Here is a 15,743-nt window from a genome sequence, read left to right on the forward strand (position 1 = left end):
CAAGTGTTATACTATTTGTACTACCAGATCACAATATTACATTTTCAATTACTGCTCCTTTTACTGCGAAATTTATGTCACCACCTCCCACCCAACCTGTTCCAGCTGTCATCTTAACGGTTTCACCACTGAGGTGTTTGCATATGATACTGCCAGTTAAGTCAATTCCTAGGAGTCTGAATAATGTCACTAGCCATCTCATGTATGCTGCACCTGTAAATTGACAAGAGAAATAAAACTGTGACACAAGCGATAATAATGTGTTGGTCAGAACTATAAGTACATATTGTCCTGGGAAAGAAATGTGATTCTGACCCACATGAGGAATAATGTTGCTTTTTGGGGCTGTTAAACAGATTTACACCAGGCTAGTATAAACATCTGATGCAATCTACAAATTTTAGCTGCAGATTCTACAGGTGAATAATTTAATACAACCTGACACATACAATGGAAATGTGATGCCAGAATATTCCTGTGTTGAGGATCAAACTCTGCATCAAGACTGAAACTTAAGTGCATTTTCCCTAGGACTCACGCTATCTCAGAGTTAAGGTAAGATCATAAGAAACTCTTCAAACCAATAAAACTTTACTTAAAGCTAGCATTTAACCCTTGTAGCATGCTGTTTATCCACCATTTTTTGTAATTTATTTAACTGTCAATGTGCCAAGGGTTATAACCTAATTAAGAGCATAGCCCCAATTCAGTCTTAAAAGTCATTTCTCTTGCAATTATCTTGTCTATGATATTTTTCCTGATGGCTTTTAAAAAAAATTATGTTAAACACCCAACAAGCTGTTCAACAGACAAAAAAAACTATAGCTCAGCAGAACTAATCTACTAAAAGAAAACAGTACTCATCTGTTTGGATTAAAGTAGGGCATAAGCCCAGCAGGAGGCCACAATGGAATAAACTTTACTTGTTGAAATAAATACAATTTTACTCATGTGTATATTGCTTCGACATATCCAATAATATGCAAAGGATTAGTTCAGGAAAGTTGTTGTTTGCAAGTAGGTTGTGCAATACCATGACTTAAACCCTCAAGTATGCAGCTGAAGGACAACGCCAAGGTTTTTAAACCTTTTAGAGTTCTGATGAAAGGTCACTGACCTGAAACATTAACTCTGCTTCTCTCTCCACGATGCTGCCAGACCTGCTGAGTATTTCCAGCACTTTCTGTTTTTATTCTCATAACAGATAGTCTCAGGTACTTATGGCTCGTGTTATTGACATGTATTTTGTAGATTTCTTTTGATATTGTGCATAGATGGTGATGGCAAACACGAGGGGACATAGCTTTAAGTTGAGGGGTGATAGATATAGGACAGATGTCAGAGGTAGTTTCTTTACTCAGAGAGTAGTAGGGGCGTGGAACGCCCTGCCTGCAACAGTAGTAGACTCGCCAACTTTAAGGGCATTTAAGTGGTCATTGGATAGACATATGGATGAAAATGGAATAGTGTAGGTCAGATGGTTTCACAGGTCGGCGCAACATCGAGGGCCGAAGGGCCTGTACTGCGCTGTAATGTTCTAATTCTAATAGATAGCCAGGGACATAGAACAGTTTCTGACATTTACAATAGTGCTGTTCCAAGATCTTGGGTGTATACTTATTCACTGATGCTACTACTTGAGCTGGGGACCCAAAATGTATCCCTACAGTTTCTCAGTCACAACACTGCAACTTCCACACCAGTAATAGCCAAGGCTGCTTTTCCCTCTACAGTTCTGCAAACTGATTAGTCCGCTCATTACTCCAAGATCATCTTGGAATGCAAAGATAACCCCAATATTTTTTCTCCACTGCCAAGTGTTCTTAAATCTTCCCCTGACCCCTCCACCTTTACCTCCAAGTGCAAGGAGCTCATGGGCCTCTTCATCACTGGGACTGAGACCATCAGTGCAGCTTCCTCTCCTGCTTCCCCTTTCCCACCATGCCAACCTTCCCCAAAGTCGCACCTGCCTGAACTTTGTACTCGCATTTTCTCTAGTTTCTCTCCTATCTGCCCTCATGCTCTGAGTCATCTTTCCCATGAAATGTATCTACAGCTCTTTCAACCCCAATCCCACTTAACTGTTGACCATCCAACTTCCCTTCCTGACCACCCCACCACCCGCTATGCTAGCTGACAGTGTAAATGGTTCCCTTTCATCAGGTACTGTCCTCCAACCTTTAAAAACTACTGTCATCTACTACTACTACCCCGCTGTTCAAAAAACCCTCCCTCGACCAATCTGTCCTTGCCTGCCAGCCTTCATCCCTGCCTTAGCCCATACTGCCCCATCTCCAACATCCTTAAACATGTTGTTACCTCCCAAAACATTGCTCATCTATCCTGCAACTCCAAGAATCTTCCCATTCTGCAGCACTAAAATAGCCTGAATCATGTAACAAATGACATTCTCTGACTTTGGTGCATTAACCTTCCTGACCTCTTTGCAGTCTTCGACATGATTGAGATTCTTCCACCAACTCCTCCTTTGTTGTCCAGTTCAGACTGCACTCATTTGGATTCACTCTCACCTAAGCAATCATAGCCAGAATATCTCCTGTAATGGCTTCTCTTCCTACCCCCACTCCATTACCTCTGAAGTCCTCAAATGACCTATCCTGTCCTTGGCTTCTTCTCCTTCCTCACCTACAAACTGAACATTGACATATCCAAAGATATGGTTCCAAATATATATTTTTTATTCATTCATGGGATGTGGTAATCGCTGGCTAGGCCAGCATTTATTGCCCAACCCTAATTGCCCTCGAGAAGGTGGTGGTGAGCTGCCTTCTTAAACTGCTGCAGTCCTTGGTGTGTAGGTACACCCACAGTGCTGTTAGGAGCTCCAGAATTTGACCCAGCGACATTGAAGGAATGGTGATATAGCTCCAAATCAGGACGGTGTCTGACTTGGAGGGGAACTTGCAGATGGTGGTGTTCCCATGCATTTGCTGCCCTTGTCCTTCTAGTTGGTAGAGGTCGTAGGTTTGGAAGGTGCTGTTTAAGGAGCCTTGGTGTGCGGCTGCAGTGCATCTATTAGATGTTATACATTGCTGCCACTGTGCATCGGTGGTGGAGGGAGTGAATGTTTGTGGATGGGGTGCCAATCAAGCAGGCTGCTTTGTCTGGATGGTGTCGATTTTTACAACCCCCAGCTACACCGCTCCACTACCTCTTTCAACACCTCCACTACACCTGTTGTCAGACTGCAAGTTTGACATCCAGTCCTCCAGTTAAACATTGGGAAGACTGAAGCCATCATCATTGCCCCCACCACAAACATTGTGTCCCAGTCAGCATTTGCATCCCCCTCTCTGGCCACTATCTCAGGTTGAAGCTGGCTGTTTGCAACCTCAGCATCCTATCTGGCAAGAAGCTAAGCTTCTGACTCTATATATCCTATCACAAACATCACATACTTTTTCCACCTTCACAACATTGCCAGCCTTCATCCCTGCCTTAGCCCATCTGCTGCTGCAACCCTCACCCATGCTCGTCATCTCCAGACATGACTATCCCAATGCTCCACCATCCATAAACTTCTCATCGAAAGCGCTGCTGCCTGTATCCTATCATACGCCAAATCCCTGTCAAACTGTGTGGAGTTTGCAAGTTCTCCGTGTCTGCGTGGGTTTCCTCCGGGTGCTCTGGTTTCCTCCCACATGCCAAAGACTTGCAGGTTGATAGGTAAATTGGCCATTATAAATTGCCCCTAGTATAGGTAGGTGGTAGGGAAATATAGGGACAGGTGGGGATGTGTTAGGAATATGGAATTAGTGTAGGATTAGTATAAATGGGTGGTTGATGGTCGGCACAGACTCGGTGGGCCGAAGGGCCTGTTTCAGTGCTGTATCTCTAAACTAAACTAAACATCACCTCTGTGCTCGCTGATCTACATTCAAGGCGCTAGGGGTGGCAACCAATGTAAAATTCAGAACCTTGTGTTCAAATCCCTTCTTCAGCCTTATAACCAAGCCCAACCCATCCCAGAACACTGCATTCCTCCAACTCTAGCCTCCTGTGCATCCACCTCTCCCTTCACTCCACTAGTGGCAGCTGTATCTTCAGCCATCTAGGTTCTAAGGTCTGGAATTACCTCCCTAAACCTCTCTGCTTCTCCATCTCTCTCTCATCCTTTCACGTCCTCCTTAAAGCTTTCTTCTTTAACCAAGCTTTTCATCAACCCTAATATCATCGCCTAAAGCTGTGTTGATTCTTGTCTGATTATACTTCTGAAGTGTCTTGGGGCATGTTATACATTCAAAGGTGCTATATAATTGCAAGCTTGCAAGCAGTTGTGGGACCAATTTGAAACTAAACAGGGATCTAAACAATCCTACAGCACAATACTTGATAGGGTACAAGCATTGGAGACAGTGAGGAGGGTATTTTACAAATGAAATGTTTTCCAATTTGGTCTCTTGCAGCCTGCCAGTGATTGTGATGGATACATTAATACACAAATTTAAAAATTTTTTTTTGATAGGATTTGAACTGCAGTGTTTATCCCTCTATAGAAAAGATCCATCAAATAAGAACATAAGAAACAGGAGCCGGAGTAGGCCATTCGGCCCCTCAAGCCTACCCCACCATTCAATAAGATCTGCCCCAGACCTCAACTCTTTTTTGCTAGTTCCTCATAGCCCTCAACTCCCCGATATTTCAAAAATCTATCTATCTCTTTAAATACTTTCAGTGATCTAGCCTCCACAACTTTCTGGGGTAGAGAATTCCAGACAGTCACTACCCACTGAGAAAAGAAATTCCTTCGCATCTCAGTTTTAAATGAGTGTCCCCTTATTCTGTAACTATGTCCCCTAGTTTGAAATTCCACCACCAGTGGAAACATCTTCTCAACATCTACCCTGTAAAGCCCCCTCAGAATCTTGTACATTTCAATAAGATCACTCCTCATTCTTCTAAATTCTAATGAATAAAGTCCTAACATAATTAGCCGTTCTTGATAAGTCAACCCCTTCATCCTATGAACCAGCCTAGTGAATCTCTCTTGAACTGCCTCCAATGCCAGTATATCCTTTCTTAAATACGGGGACCAAAACTATACAGTACTCCAGGTGCGGCCTCACCAACACCCTGTACAGTTGTAACAAGACTTCCCTATTGTTAAACACCAACACCCTAGCAATAAAGGCCAAAATTCCATTTTCCTTCTTAATTACTTGCTGCGCCTAACTTTTTGTGTTTCATGCACAAGAACACCCAGATCCCTTTGTGCTGCACTTTTTTGAAGTCTCTCTCCATTTAAATGATAGTTTGCCTTTTGAGTCTTCCTACCAAAGTGTATGATCTCACTTTCCTACATTAAACTCCATCTGCCAAGTTTTTACCATTCATTCAGCCTATCTATATCCCCTTGCAGATTCCTTATGTCCTCATCACAACATGCCCTGCCACCTATTTTTGTATCGTCAGCAAATTTGGATATATTACACTCTGCCCCCTCCTCCAAGTCATTAATATAGTATAGTAAATAATTGAGGCCCTAGGACTGATCCTTGTGGCACTCTAATAATTACGTTTTTCCAACCTGAAAAAGATCCAATTAACCAGACTCTCTGTCTTCTGTGTGTTAACCAATCCTCAATCCATGCTAATACATTACCCCCAATACTGTGAGCTCCTATCTTCTGCAATAATCTTTTATGTGGCACCTTATTGAATGCCTTCTGGAAATCCAAATACACTACATCTACCAGTTCCCCTTTATCAACTCTGCTTGTTATATCCTTAAAGAGCTCCAGCAAATTTGTCAAACATGATTTCCCATTCACAAAACCAGGATACCAAAATCTTTTGCAAGTATGCAGTCAGTATTTTGCTTTCTTGCCAATTAAAAAAGCACCCAGATTTTCACCCAGCATATTATCAGGAGAGAAAAAAATGACCATGAAATATATTACTGCTGCTGCAGAATTCCTGCGCAACAATAAGCCGAATTTGCCCGCATGCACTGTTGCAGTGTTTCTCTACGAATGTGGTCAGGGAGATTTTGAAAATTTCTGCACATTCACAAACCTTTGTGCATGTCACACGAGCAGATTAAAAAGTATATAGGCCCTCCCCTTACAAGCTTCTTACGTCAGTACAGAAGCACTGTACTGGGATAAAAGCATTGTATGCAGACATTTAAATGGACTTTGACTGCTTTTACTTATTCAGGCTCAGTTCCTTAACTTAGCTGAACACAGATACTCTTATTAGAAATGCTCATTTGCAAATTAATTTTCTTTTAGAGATAGCAAGTCTTTGCTGATTTGCACTGTCAAGAAAACTCTATACGCCAAGTGAGAAATATTAATTTCATTGGGGGGGGGGGGGGGGTGGTGGGGGGTGGGTTGGAAACTTACATTAGTCTTCTAATGGAGAAAAATCTTGCAGTTAACTTTTTTTTTAAAAAAAGACTGGCAACCAAGATAGCCACCGCAACATGTATCTGAAACACCTTTTCATATTGAAAAGATCCAACTGGAACTAGAGGGTTGAGCAGCATGGACCTAGGACAACGGCTTGCTCCAAGTGATGGAATTACTTAAAATGACTTCATTAGCACGGCAAGTAAAGGCAATCCTAACATACTGACAAGTGTAAATTGGTATCCTGGAGCATGTGGAGCCAATTCCTCACCTTGAATTTCATTAGAAGGCTCCAGAAAACCTGAAGCAGCCACGTGACTGTCTTGGGAGAAGCTGTTTCTGTTTCCTGTTTGGACAGGAAGACAAGTAGGCTGCAGCAGCAGAAAAAGCTGTGGACTTCCCTTTCTCTCTCTTTCTCCAGAAAACATTAAGTTTGAAAACCATCTGTGAGTGTGGACCCTCCAAGCCTACAGATTGCTACAGCTAGAGACCAGGGGAAGAGAGCTAACTACAATTCTGCCTTCAAGAAAACCTGAGCAAAGCAAGCCAGCCAAAGTGCACTTTGACCAACCTTTGACTTCAAGAGTACAACTCCAGCCAATCACCAAATTATCCAACCTCAAACTGTGTATTTAACTTTTATTTATTCTGGACTTTAATCTAACCAAAAACCCTACTTTCCACTTTGTAATCAACTTGCGTGTGTGTGATTCTCGTGTGAATGTGTAGCATATTTTTTAGTATTTTTAAATTGGGGTTAGAGTGTAATAAACTTACCTCTTGTTTAAACTCAAAAAAACCTCATTGATTGGTTCTTTCACAATCACAGTAAAGGTAAAAGACTCACAGAGGTGGTTAGCACAACCACTGTTTAAAAGGAATAAACCCTGTTGCGGTTAAACAGGAGGAAGGGCAAGAGGGGAGCCTGAGACCCCCTCCTCACCCGGCCGTAACAGCACAAAGATTAATGCCACCACACAGCTGCCTTACAGATTGTCAGCTGCACTTTTTTCTTGTACATCCAAGAGCAAGTGAACTTTACAGTTCTGTAATATTTAATATATTAGGTGTGTGGCTTTTAACCTCCATTCCTATTCAACATATAATAATGTACATCACCCAGCATCATGCAAAAACAGTGATCCCAAGAATGAAATGTAAATCATCAAACCTTTTCAAGTCAGCAATGAGCTTCACATCAGCTATCACCAGTTTGTGTTCAAGAATCATATGCCTGAGTAGCTTTTCCTGCTCTTCTGCAGGATAGCAATCTTCACAAAACATGCAAGGTAACTCAAGGGAAGTGAAGACCTCAGCAGTACAATATGGAGACACTGGCAAGGAGAGGGGCTCCAATATCCAGTCTTTTTGCCCTGAAAACACAAAATTCACTGCATTAGTTAACTGAATAACACTTTCAATCTACCCCCTTGAGCCCTTTCATTTATTTATAATTCTTTCTCCTGAAGGAAAAATTGTAACATTTTGGATCACGTGGTCATAGTCCCATCATCGTGGCTGTGAAACGCATTTGAGTGCATCAAGGCCTAGGGTGGATGCTGACTCCTGCTCCATCTAACAAGAGGTGTCTGAAGTCAGCATCAACATATATACTTTAGACCTGTTCTTTTCTGTTCTTAAAGACATGTCATGGACTGCCTTCTGAATATGACAAATTAGAATTTCTTCTCATCATGTTGATGAGGGAGGAGGAATATGCATTCTTCAAGAGTTGGTAAATTTGTTTCATTGACATGAAGCCTTTAGGCATTGATATGGTTCATTAGTTTTAAAATTGCTAAGCAATTTAATGACGTGTAAAGGTTCAAAGTGAAGAATTAATTATGGAAAGCTACAATTTCTCCACAACTATTACATTGTAGCTATTTTTCTAGTCATAGTCCCCAAGTCTCCATTAGAGAGAGATAGTTGGTAATGTATAGCTTGAGGGGTGCCACTCCTCAAACATGGGGCAAGCCGAGGAGGCAGGCCTCCATAAATTGCCACAGCCAATATGGGAACTGAACCTATGCTGTTGGCATCTTTCTGCATCACTCTCCAGCTGTCTAACCAACTGAGCTAACTATTTTCATTACTAGTTCTAATTCCAAACTTGTTTGGAAATAAATGATAAATATTAAACAAGCTAGAAGGGACACTCAATAACACGCCTGATATTTTATGTCCAGGTGTGCTGTAACTGACTCTGAGATTAACTATCTCTTTTTTTTTAAAAAAAAAAAGCAACCTAAGGAACCCATTCCTTTCACAGGAATATAAAATGAGTCTAGATTTTCCACCCTCAGGAGGGTGAAGATTAGGCAAGGGGCAGCACAGTGGCTAGCACCACAGCCTCACAGCTCCAGTGACCCGGGTTCAGTTCTGGGTACTGCCTATGCGGAGTTTGCAAGTTCTCCCTGAGACTGCGTGGGTTTCCGCCGGGTGCTCCGGTTTCCTCCCACAGCCAAAGACTTGCAGGTTGATAGGTAAATTGGCCATTAGCAATTGCCCCAGTGTAGGTAGGTGGTAGGAGGGAGGAGAATTGAGGGAAGGTAGGGATGTGGTAGGGGATGTAGGATTAGTATAAATGGGTGGTTGATGGTCAGCACAGACTCAGTGGGCCGAAGGGCTTGCTTCGGTGCTGTATCTCTCTTTGACTATGACTCTAAGTGAAGATGTGATGTGTATCCATTTGGAAACTAGATGACAAATTCAATTTGAGGAATCATCTGGGGCTCCGAAATGCATCTCCTCCTTTCTCTCCTTGTACTTAAACTACCTGTGCACAAAACTTAGCCTTGCTAGCCAAACACTCACTACCCTTCACAGACTTTACTATATTCTGGCTGTTAAATTGACTCTATGTCCGGCATATCATGAGCAATAAATGCTGGCCTAGCCAGCAATGCCCACATCCCATGAATGAAAAAAAAATGTACTGCTGCAATTCCCAAGTATCTCACATTCTATTCAGTCAAATCTCACTGCAGTATTTTCATTGATGGCATCAGTGGCTGATACAGAAACTGACAGGGAGCAGAATGATCATGGACGGTTTGTGATTCATACTTTTAACTGCACTGGCACAAAAGCAGCTGAAAGCTGTCAAAGTATGAGACTGATCAAAAATCTAAGAAGTAATTAATAAGACATATACAAGATGTATATTTTGAAATGCAGGCAATATTTAACATTATGCAAACTGATCAGATATTGTTCAGAAGTCAGGCGTACAGAAGCTTCTGCTACCTTAAGAATTCTCTGCCTCAGAGAGCTGTGGATGCCCAGTCATTGAGTATATTCAAGACACCGATCAATAGATATTTGGAGACTCAGGGAACTAAAGAATGTGGGGATAGTGCAGCAAGGTGGAATTGAGGTATATGAACCATGACTGCAATGGATTGCGAACCAGGCTCTAAGGGTCAAATTACCTACACCTGCTCCTATTTCTTATACTCTTTGCATCATGGACTCCATACCAATATACTCTGAACACCTAATAAATCCCTGATGCTGAAGTAATCGTCCTGAACTGTAGCATATTCATTCATAGCCCAGCTTAACTACCTTCTGCTGGGTTATGGCACTCCACATTTTAACCCCATGGACTTTCTAACCCTCAACAGCACAACCATCAATATATTCTCTGGGCTTTTCGGCCAACCTAGTCTATAACATGCCAATAAAAAGCGTTTGCGTGGACATTTTACTTTAAATGTGCAACTTCTGCTGCTATAAAAGGAGACACAACTCCTCGTGTAAATGGACAGACCATTCTCCTCATTCTGGACGTTTTCCATATTGTGACTGTTACCATAGCTTAATCCTGTTAATAAAAACACGTTAACCACAACGCGCCTGCTTAACCTTTCCCCCAGTATAACAAGTCACAGGAAATATTCACAATGTAGGATTTCCCACCTTCTCCAGCTGTCAGTCCCACCGCCGCCATCACACCACCCCAATCATCAGTCAGGTGTCTCTGTCCGGAAACCATAACAACCGGTTTGCAACCAATCGCCAACCGACAGACAGTGACGCAAGGTTTTCGCTGTGTGATCTGGGAGAGTTGTAGTTCCGGGCTCCTCCTCGATACAGGGACGGGCGACAGTTCAGGACTACATCTCCCAGAAGCCCCCCGCGGCCGACACTACAACTCCCACAACACTCTGCGGTTGCTGCCACTAGCCTGGACTACAACTCCCAGCAGCGCCCGCGGACGCCGGGTTTCTGCCCGTCTAGAGGCTGAACAATGGTCCCGCGGATAAACTGCTCAATAACTAGGGCGCGCTAGGGGACAAGTTTTATTGTTGTGCAAAACATATGCACTAATCGTATATCTGTCTCGACAATGTGGATACCGACAGACAATGAGAAATATGGTGTGGGTGAGTGAATTGCCGACTTACTTTGTATTTTTGTTTTGCCCCCTGTTTTTTTATTGAATTGCAATGAGTTGGTGTTGTGCCAGTGTCGGTGCAGAGAGCAAAGCGGTATGTCAAAAAAGAGCTTGTGGAGAACTGACCCAACCACCATAATAATGCTGTCGCTTCAGTAACGTACGAGCCACTTTCTCCGCTGCCATATAGCAGGTCGTGCTGCAAATTGCTTCTTTTCACTCTCCCTTTCCTTGTTCACGCTGAAAATGCCCTTGCTGAGAGGGAGAGGCAGAAATGTTGGATGTCCTCGTTGTTTTGTGGTCTCGCTGCCTTTCCTTTTTAACATTCCGCAAACCTTTCCCAAATTTCTCTACCTTTGTTGTGCTTGACCTTATTGCTTCTATGCATCCAATATTTGCATCGGCTAATCGCAATATTTATGTCGCTTCTTTATAAAACAAATAAAACTGTTATTCGGGGAGACAAAGGTTGGGGATGTGCCTCGATCCATATCGAAAGAATACGACACTTTTTTGCCTGTTTTTATATTTGGTTGAGGCTCGTAGCCTTTAATTACTCTTTGTAACCTGCGTGTATGGTCGGAGTTGTGTAAAGTTTAGAAACCAATAAATGATACTGCGCTGATCGGTAAATAAATAAGATAAGCAGATCTGAAACATTCCTTCCCATTAATAATTAAAACCAGAGCAAGCACACTTCAAAAGGGAAGCGGAATGATTTGGTTTTTAATTCTGTGTAACAACAAAGCAGCGCAATCTGTTACCGCCACATCTCAGCGGGACGGCAGATCAATGCAGAATTGATATTAAAACCGCTTTTTTTACAGCGGCAGCGGCATTTAACAAATCTGTACATTTCAATAGAAGTTGTTCTATTGACTCCCGTTAAAAGTATTATTAAATTCAGCCCCGGGGGAAGTGTGAAGTGCTGCTGGAGAGCTTCAGCGGGAAGGTGAAAGGTTTGTGTGTCAGGACATTTTTCGGGATTCTTGAGAATGGAGCTCTGCAATGAGTCAGAGCTGCTTAATACCCAGATCTCTCCGATGTCCTTCACACTGCCTCAATATGCAGGATTGTTAATTCTAGTCACTAAATGTCGACCTTGTCGTCTTTAAAAAATATTATTGCCTGGACACATCTGGTGTCGCCCACCGATTAAGGATTATTGAAGTTTCCGTTTCCCTCTGCAATTTCACCATAGCTGTGCTGCAAGTCTCTCTGGGATTTAAACAGAACGGACTGCACTTTTTCATCTCACGATAATGCTCCGATAGTGGATCCGATGAATTTGGAACGTGGAGCTTGACTTATCTTGTAATAATGTAAAGGCTGCAGGAACATTTAAATCTATACATCAGCGAGGTCAGAATGTCGATGGGTGATCATTCGAGAGGGCATGGAAGCTATTGTAGATAGTTGGTCTAGTAGGCATGGGTAAAGTGTTTAAAAAGTATCATGCCAATTAACTATTCATAGACTTTTCTATTATCGAGTCTACACATTTGGTTAATAGATACAAGTTTATCTGACATAGTTCTTGGGGTTAATGGGATCAAGGGATACGGGGAGAAAGTGGGAACAGGTTACTGAGTTTGGATGATCAACCATGATCGAATTGAATGGCGGAGCAGACTCGAAGGGCCGAATGGCCTACTCCTGCTCCTATTTTCTATGTTTCTATGTAATATTGGTCTGAATAAGTTGATTTTGTGAGCAAATTTTGTATGCTTATGTATATAATGTTAACTGCGACTTACGAACGTTGAAAAAGTTGTCCATACCTACGTTGCAAATCTATGTTCTCTAGACCCAGGTGGATAGATCAGTTTTTAGTAATGGTAAATAATTTAAATTTTCCCTCATGCTATTTATCTCTCATCCCTTTGCAATAAGTATCACAAATGGAGACTGACAATAGATGAACAATCTATAACATCCAGAAATTTATTCTGATGAAAGGTCATCGAGATGAAACGTTAACTCGGTTTCTCTCTCCACGGATGCTGCCAGACCTGCTGAATATTTCCAGCACTTTCAGTTTTTATTTCAGAAATGTATTAGTTCTGACAAGTTTATCATTTTGGAAAAAAAATGTCTGTGACTAACAGACAACCTATTTCTTCATTCAGTGCCTTTTGGCTCCAAAACTATTAATTCTGATTCCTGACGTTTGAACTGTGAAAAGCTAGAATTTCATTTATAATGTTAATGTAGTTTTTTAACAAACCAATTATAACCAGTGTGGGCTTTTTTCGTTATTCAGACATGACTTTCAGGATTCAATTGTACTGTTACTTTTTGCATGACTTCAGAATCAGATTCCGAGACGATTTGAATGCGGTTTTGGTGGGGAAGCTCTCATCAATTGGAATTGGCCCCAGGGAGTAGGGACCGTGTGGTGTCGAGCAAGATTCTCATTGTCCTGGCTGCTTCATAAACTGAAATAGTAATTATAAGTTTTTTTTGAGGAGCCTGTGCCCTCAAAACATTTTTAAAATGCGCAGAAAGCAAAAAAGTGTACATGCTGAAAATCTGATGCAATCCACAAAGTGCTGGAAGCACTCGGCAGATCAGTCAGCATCTGTGGAGAGAACAAAAAGTCAATTTCAGGTTTTAGCCTCTTCATTAAAACTTCTGTTGAAAGGTCAATTCTTATCTGGTCTCTTGGCATTTTCTGATGAAAAATTTACGAGCCAGACACGCAGTCTAGCCACATAGTGTGGCCAGCAACCTGCAGCAAAATATGGATGTTGGCAATGAATAACATCTTGCAGCTATCGTCTTTATACCGCAGCTCTAGAAGTGATTTTTTTAAAGGTACAACTGTAAACACTGGGAAATGGGGAAACCAGGGAAAAGATCAAGAGGACCTACTTATAAAAGCAAAATACTGCAGATGCTGGAAATCTGAAATAAAAACAAAAAGTGCTGGAAATACTCAGCAGTTCTGGCAGCATCTGTGGAGAGAGAAGCAGAGTTTCAGTTCTGATGAAAGGTCTCTGCCCTTAACTCCGCTTCTCTCTCCACAGATGCGGCCAGACCTGCTGACTATTTCCAGCACTTTTTGTTTTTATTATATAAGAGGATATAGTTGACGGCCAGTGGAAATTATGTACCTTGAATCTGGAAATTTTCGTATGGGCGTCACCTCCATGGATTTTACAAGTGCCCCTTTTGTCATTAAAAAGTAAGCTTTTTGGGACATGATAGCAAAGGACAAAGGTGGCTAGGCATGAAATTAAAACTACACAAATGTTTCGTTAAGATCGATCGCGTCAAAAATCCATCGAGATAAGATTGTCAGTAATAGGGGTTGAAAATAGTTGGTGGGGAGCATCATTTGAGATTGCATAGAGATGAAAACGGGGCAGTTTTGTCTGTGCCAACTTGAAAATCTTTTCTGATGAATCCTTTGAACCCCGAAATTAAAACACACTGAACACCGGTAATAAACACTCTGTTGATTGGATATATGGGACTAAGGGCAAAGTTTATGGGTGCATATTATTCCTCAACTTATTACAATAAAATAAATGACTGATTTCTAGAAATATTTTGTTCTGGGGTTTGCTATTTTGTGGGCACAATTCAAACAATATAGCATCTAATCGAATATGGAGTAGTTCAGAAGGTACATGTAACAAATGCAGTTATTATTATTCACACATACTTATGAAAGATGTTTGATCAAATGTATATCTGGCATAACATTATATACTTAATATTGTTCCATCCATTCAACTCACATTTCCAATTAAGAATGCCTGTTAAACACTATAGTTTGTAAATATAAGCCAGTAGAAGAATTTCGTCTTCTGTCGATATATGTTTACAACCTGTTTTACCCTTCTGTAAAACTCCTGTTTCAGTAGCTGATACTATTATTAGCACTGGCCCAGTAATATACAAGCTCAAAAAATCCATTCTTCCTGTCACATGATATGCAGCTTCTTGGAAAATTGTCAATTGTAATGAAAATAGCAATGGTAACTGTTGGTGGCTGAAACAAAGTGTTTCATGCATTTGCAATGTATACTAAAGGCTGTTGCATTCTCTTTATGTTTGAATGAAATTAAAACCGTACCTATGATTCTATCATAATCACTTGAGTGCTCTACAACAATTTATTTATTCTGTTTCTGCAAAATAAATGATTCTATACAATGTTATTACCTAATTAAAACCTTCTTTTAGACGTTAACAATCTGTTGTTTACAAGTTATTAGCAACTGGGATTGATGCATGTTTTTTAGTTGTTTTTGTTCAATCATTCCTATTTAAGAAATTTTAGGCTTGCAAATTGAATTCTTAGCACTTCACCAACATGTTGAAATTTGTGTGGCCCAAGTAATGTGTGACAGATACTACAACCAGTGCTTGTAGTATCTGTAACACTTTGGGGGAGAATGCAAGTAATTCTGTGTTAAGGAATCTAGTTTTACTGGTAGTCTCTAGTACTGCATTAAGATTTCTATAATTCCTGTAAAGATATATTTTATCTTCTAATCTGACAAAATAAATATGCTGCTGATCATATGGTTACAGTATACAAGGAGGCCATTTGACCCATCATGTCCATATCGGCTCTCTGAAAGAGCAACTCAGCTAGTCCCATACCCCTGTCCTTTCTCTGTAGCCCTGCAATTTTCACTCTTCACATAATTATTCAGTTACTTTTTGAAAGCTATGATTGAATCTACCTCCACCACAGTCTCAGACAGTGCATTCCAGATCCTAACTACACACTGTTTTAAAAAAAAAAAGTTTTTCCTCAGGTTGCCTTTGGTTCTTTTGCCATTCACTTAAATTGGTATCCTCTGAGTCTTGACCCTTTTGCCAATGGGAGCAGTTTCTCTCTTTCTGTTCTGTCCAGACCCCTCATAATTTTGAATACCTCGATCAAATCTCCTCTCAACCTTCTCTTCTCTAAGAGCAGCCCCAGCTTCTCCAATCTATCCACGTAACCA

General features: G+C 41.2%; 2 protein-coding genes across 5 annotated transcripts in view; one reads left to right on the forward strand and one right to left on the reverse strand.

The window, feature by feature from the left end:
• znf277 (zinc finger protein 277) overlaps positions 1-10,364 on the reverse strand; it is a 77,391-nt gene extending 67,027 nt beyond the window's left edge. The window contains exons 1-2 of the mRNA XM_068050579.1: positions 10,299-10,364; positions 7,546-7,747 (exon numbers count right to left, since the gene is read on the reverse strand). Of these exons, the coding sequence (XP_067906680.1) occupies positions 7,546-7,747; positions 10,299-10,329 (233 nt within the window). The 5' untranslated portion in view covers positions 10,330-10,364. The remainder of the gene's footprint in view (positions 1-7,545; positions 7,748-10,298) is intronic.
• A 252-nt stretch (positions 10,365-10,616) lies between these two features.
• The window catches only part of LOC137379568 (dedicator of cytokinesis protein 4-like), a 545,491-nt gene continuing 540,364 nt past the window's right edge, over positions 10,617-15,743 (forward strand). For all 4 annotated transcript variants that reach the window (XM_068050580.1, XM_068050582.1, XM_068050581.1 and 1 more), the window contains exon 1: positions 10,617-10,765. In XM_068050580.1, the coding sequence (XP_067906681.1) occupies positions 10,729-10,765 (37 nt within the window). In that variant the 5' untranslated portion in view covers positions 10,617-10,728. The remainder of the gene's footprint in view (positions 10,766-15,743) is intronic.

The sequence above is a fragment of the Heterodontus francisci genome, chromosome 18 (assembly GCF_036365525.1).
Source record: "Heterodontus francisci isolate sHetFra1 chromosome 18, sHetFra1.hap1, whole genome shotgun sequence".
NCBI classification, from domain to species: Eukaryota; Metazoa; Chordata; class Chondrichthyes; order Heterodontiformes; family Heterodontidae; genus Heterodontus; species Heterodontus francisci.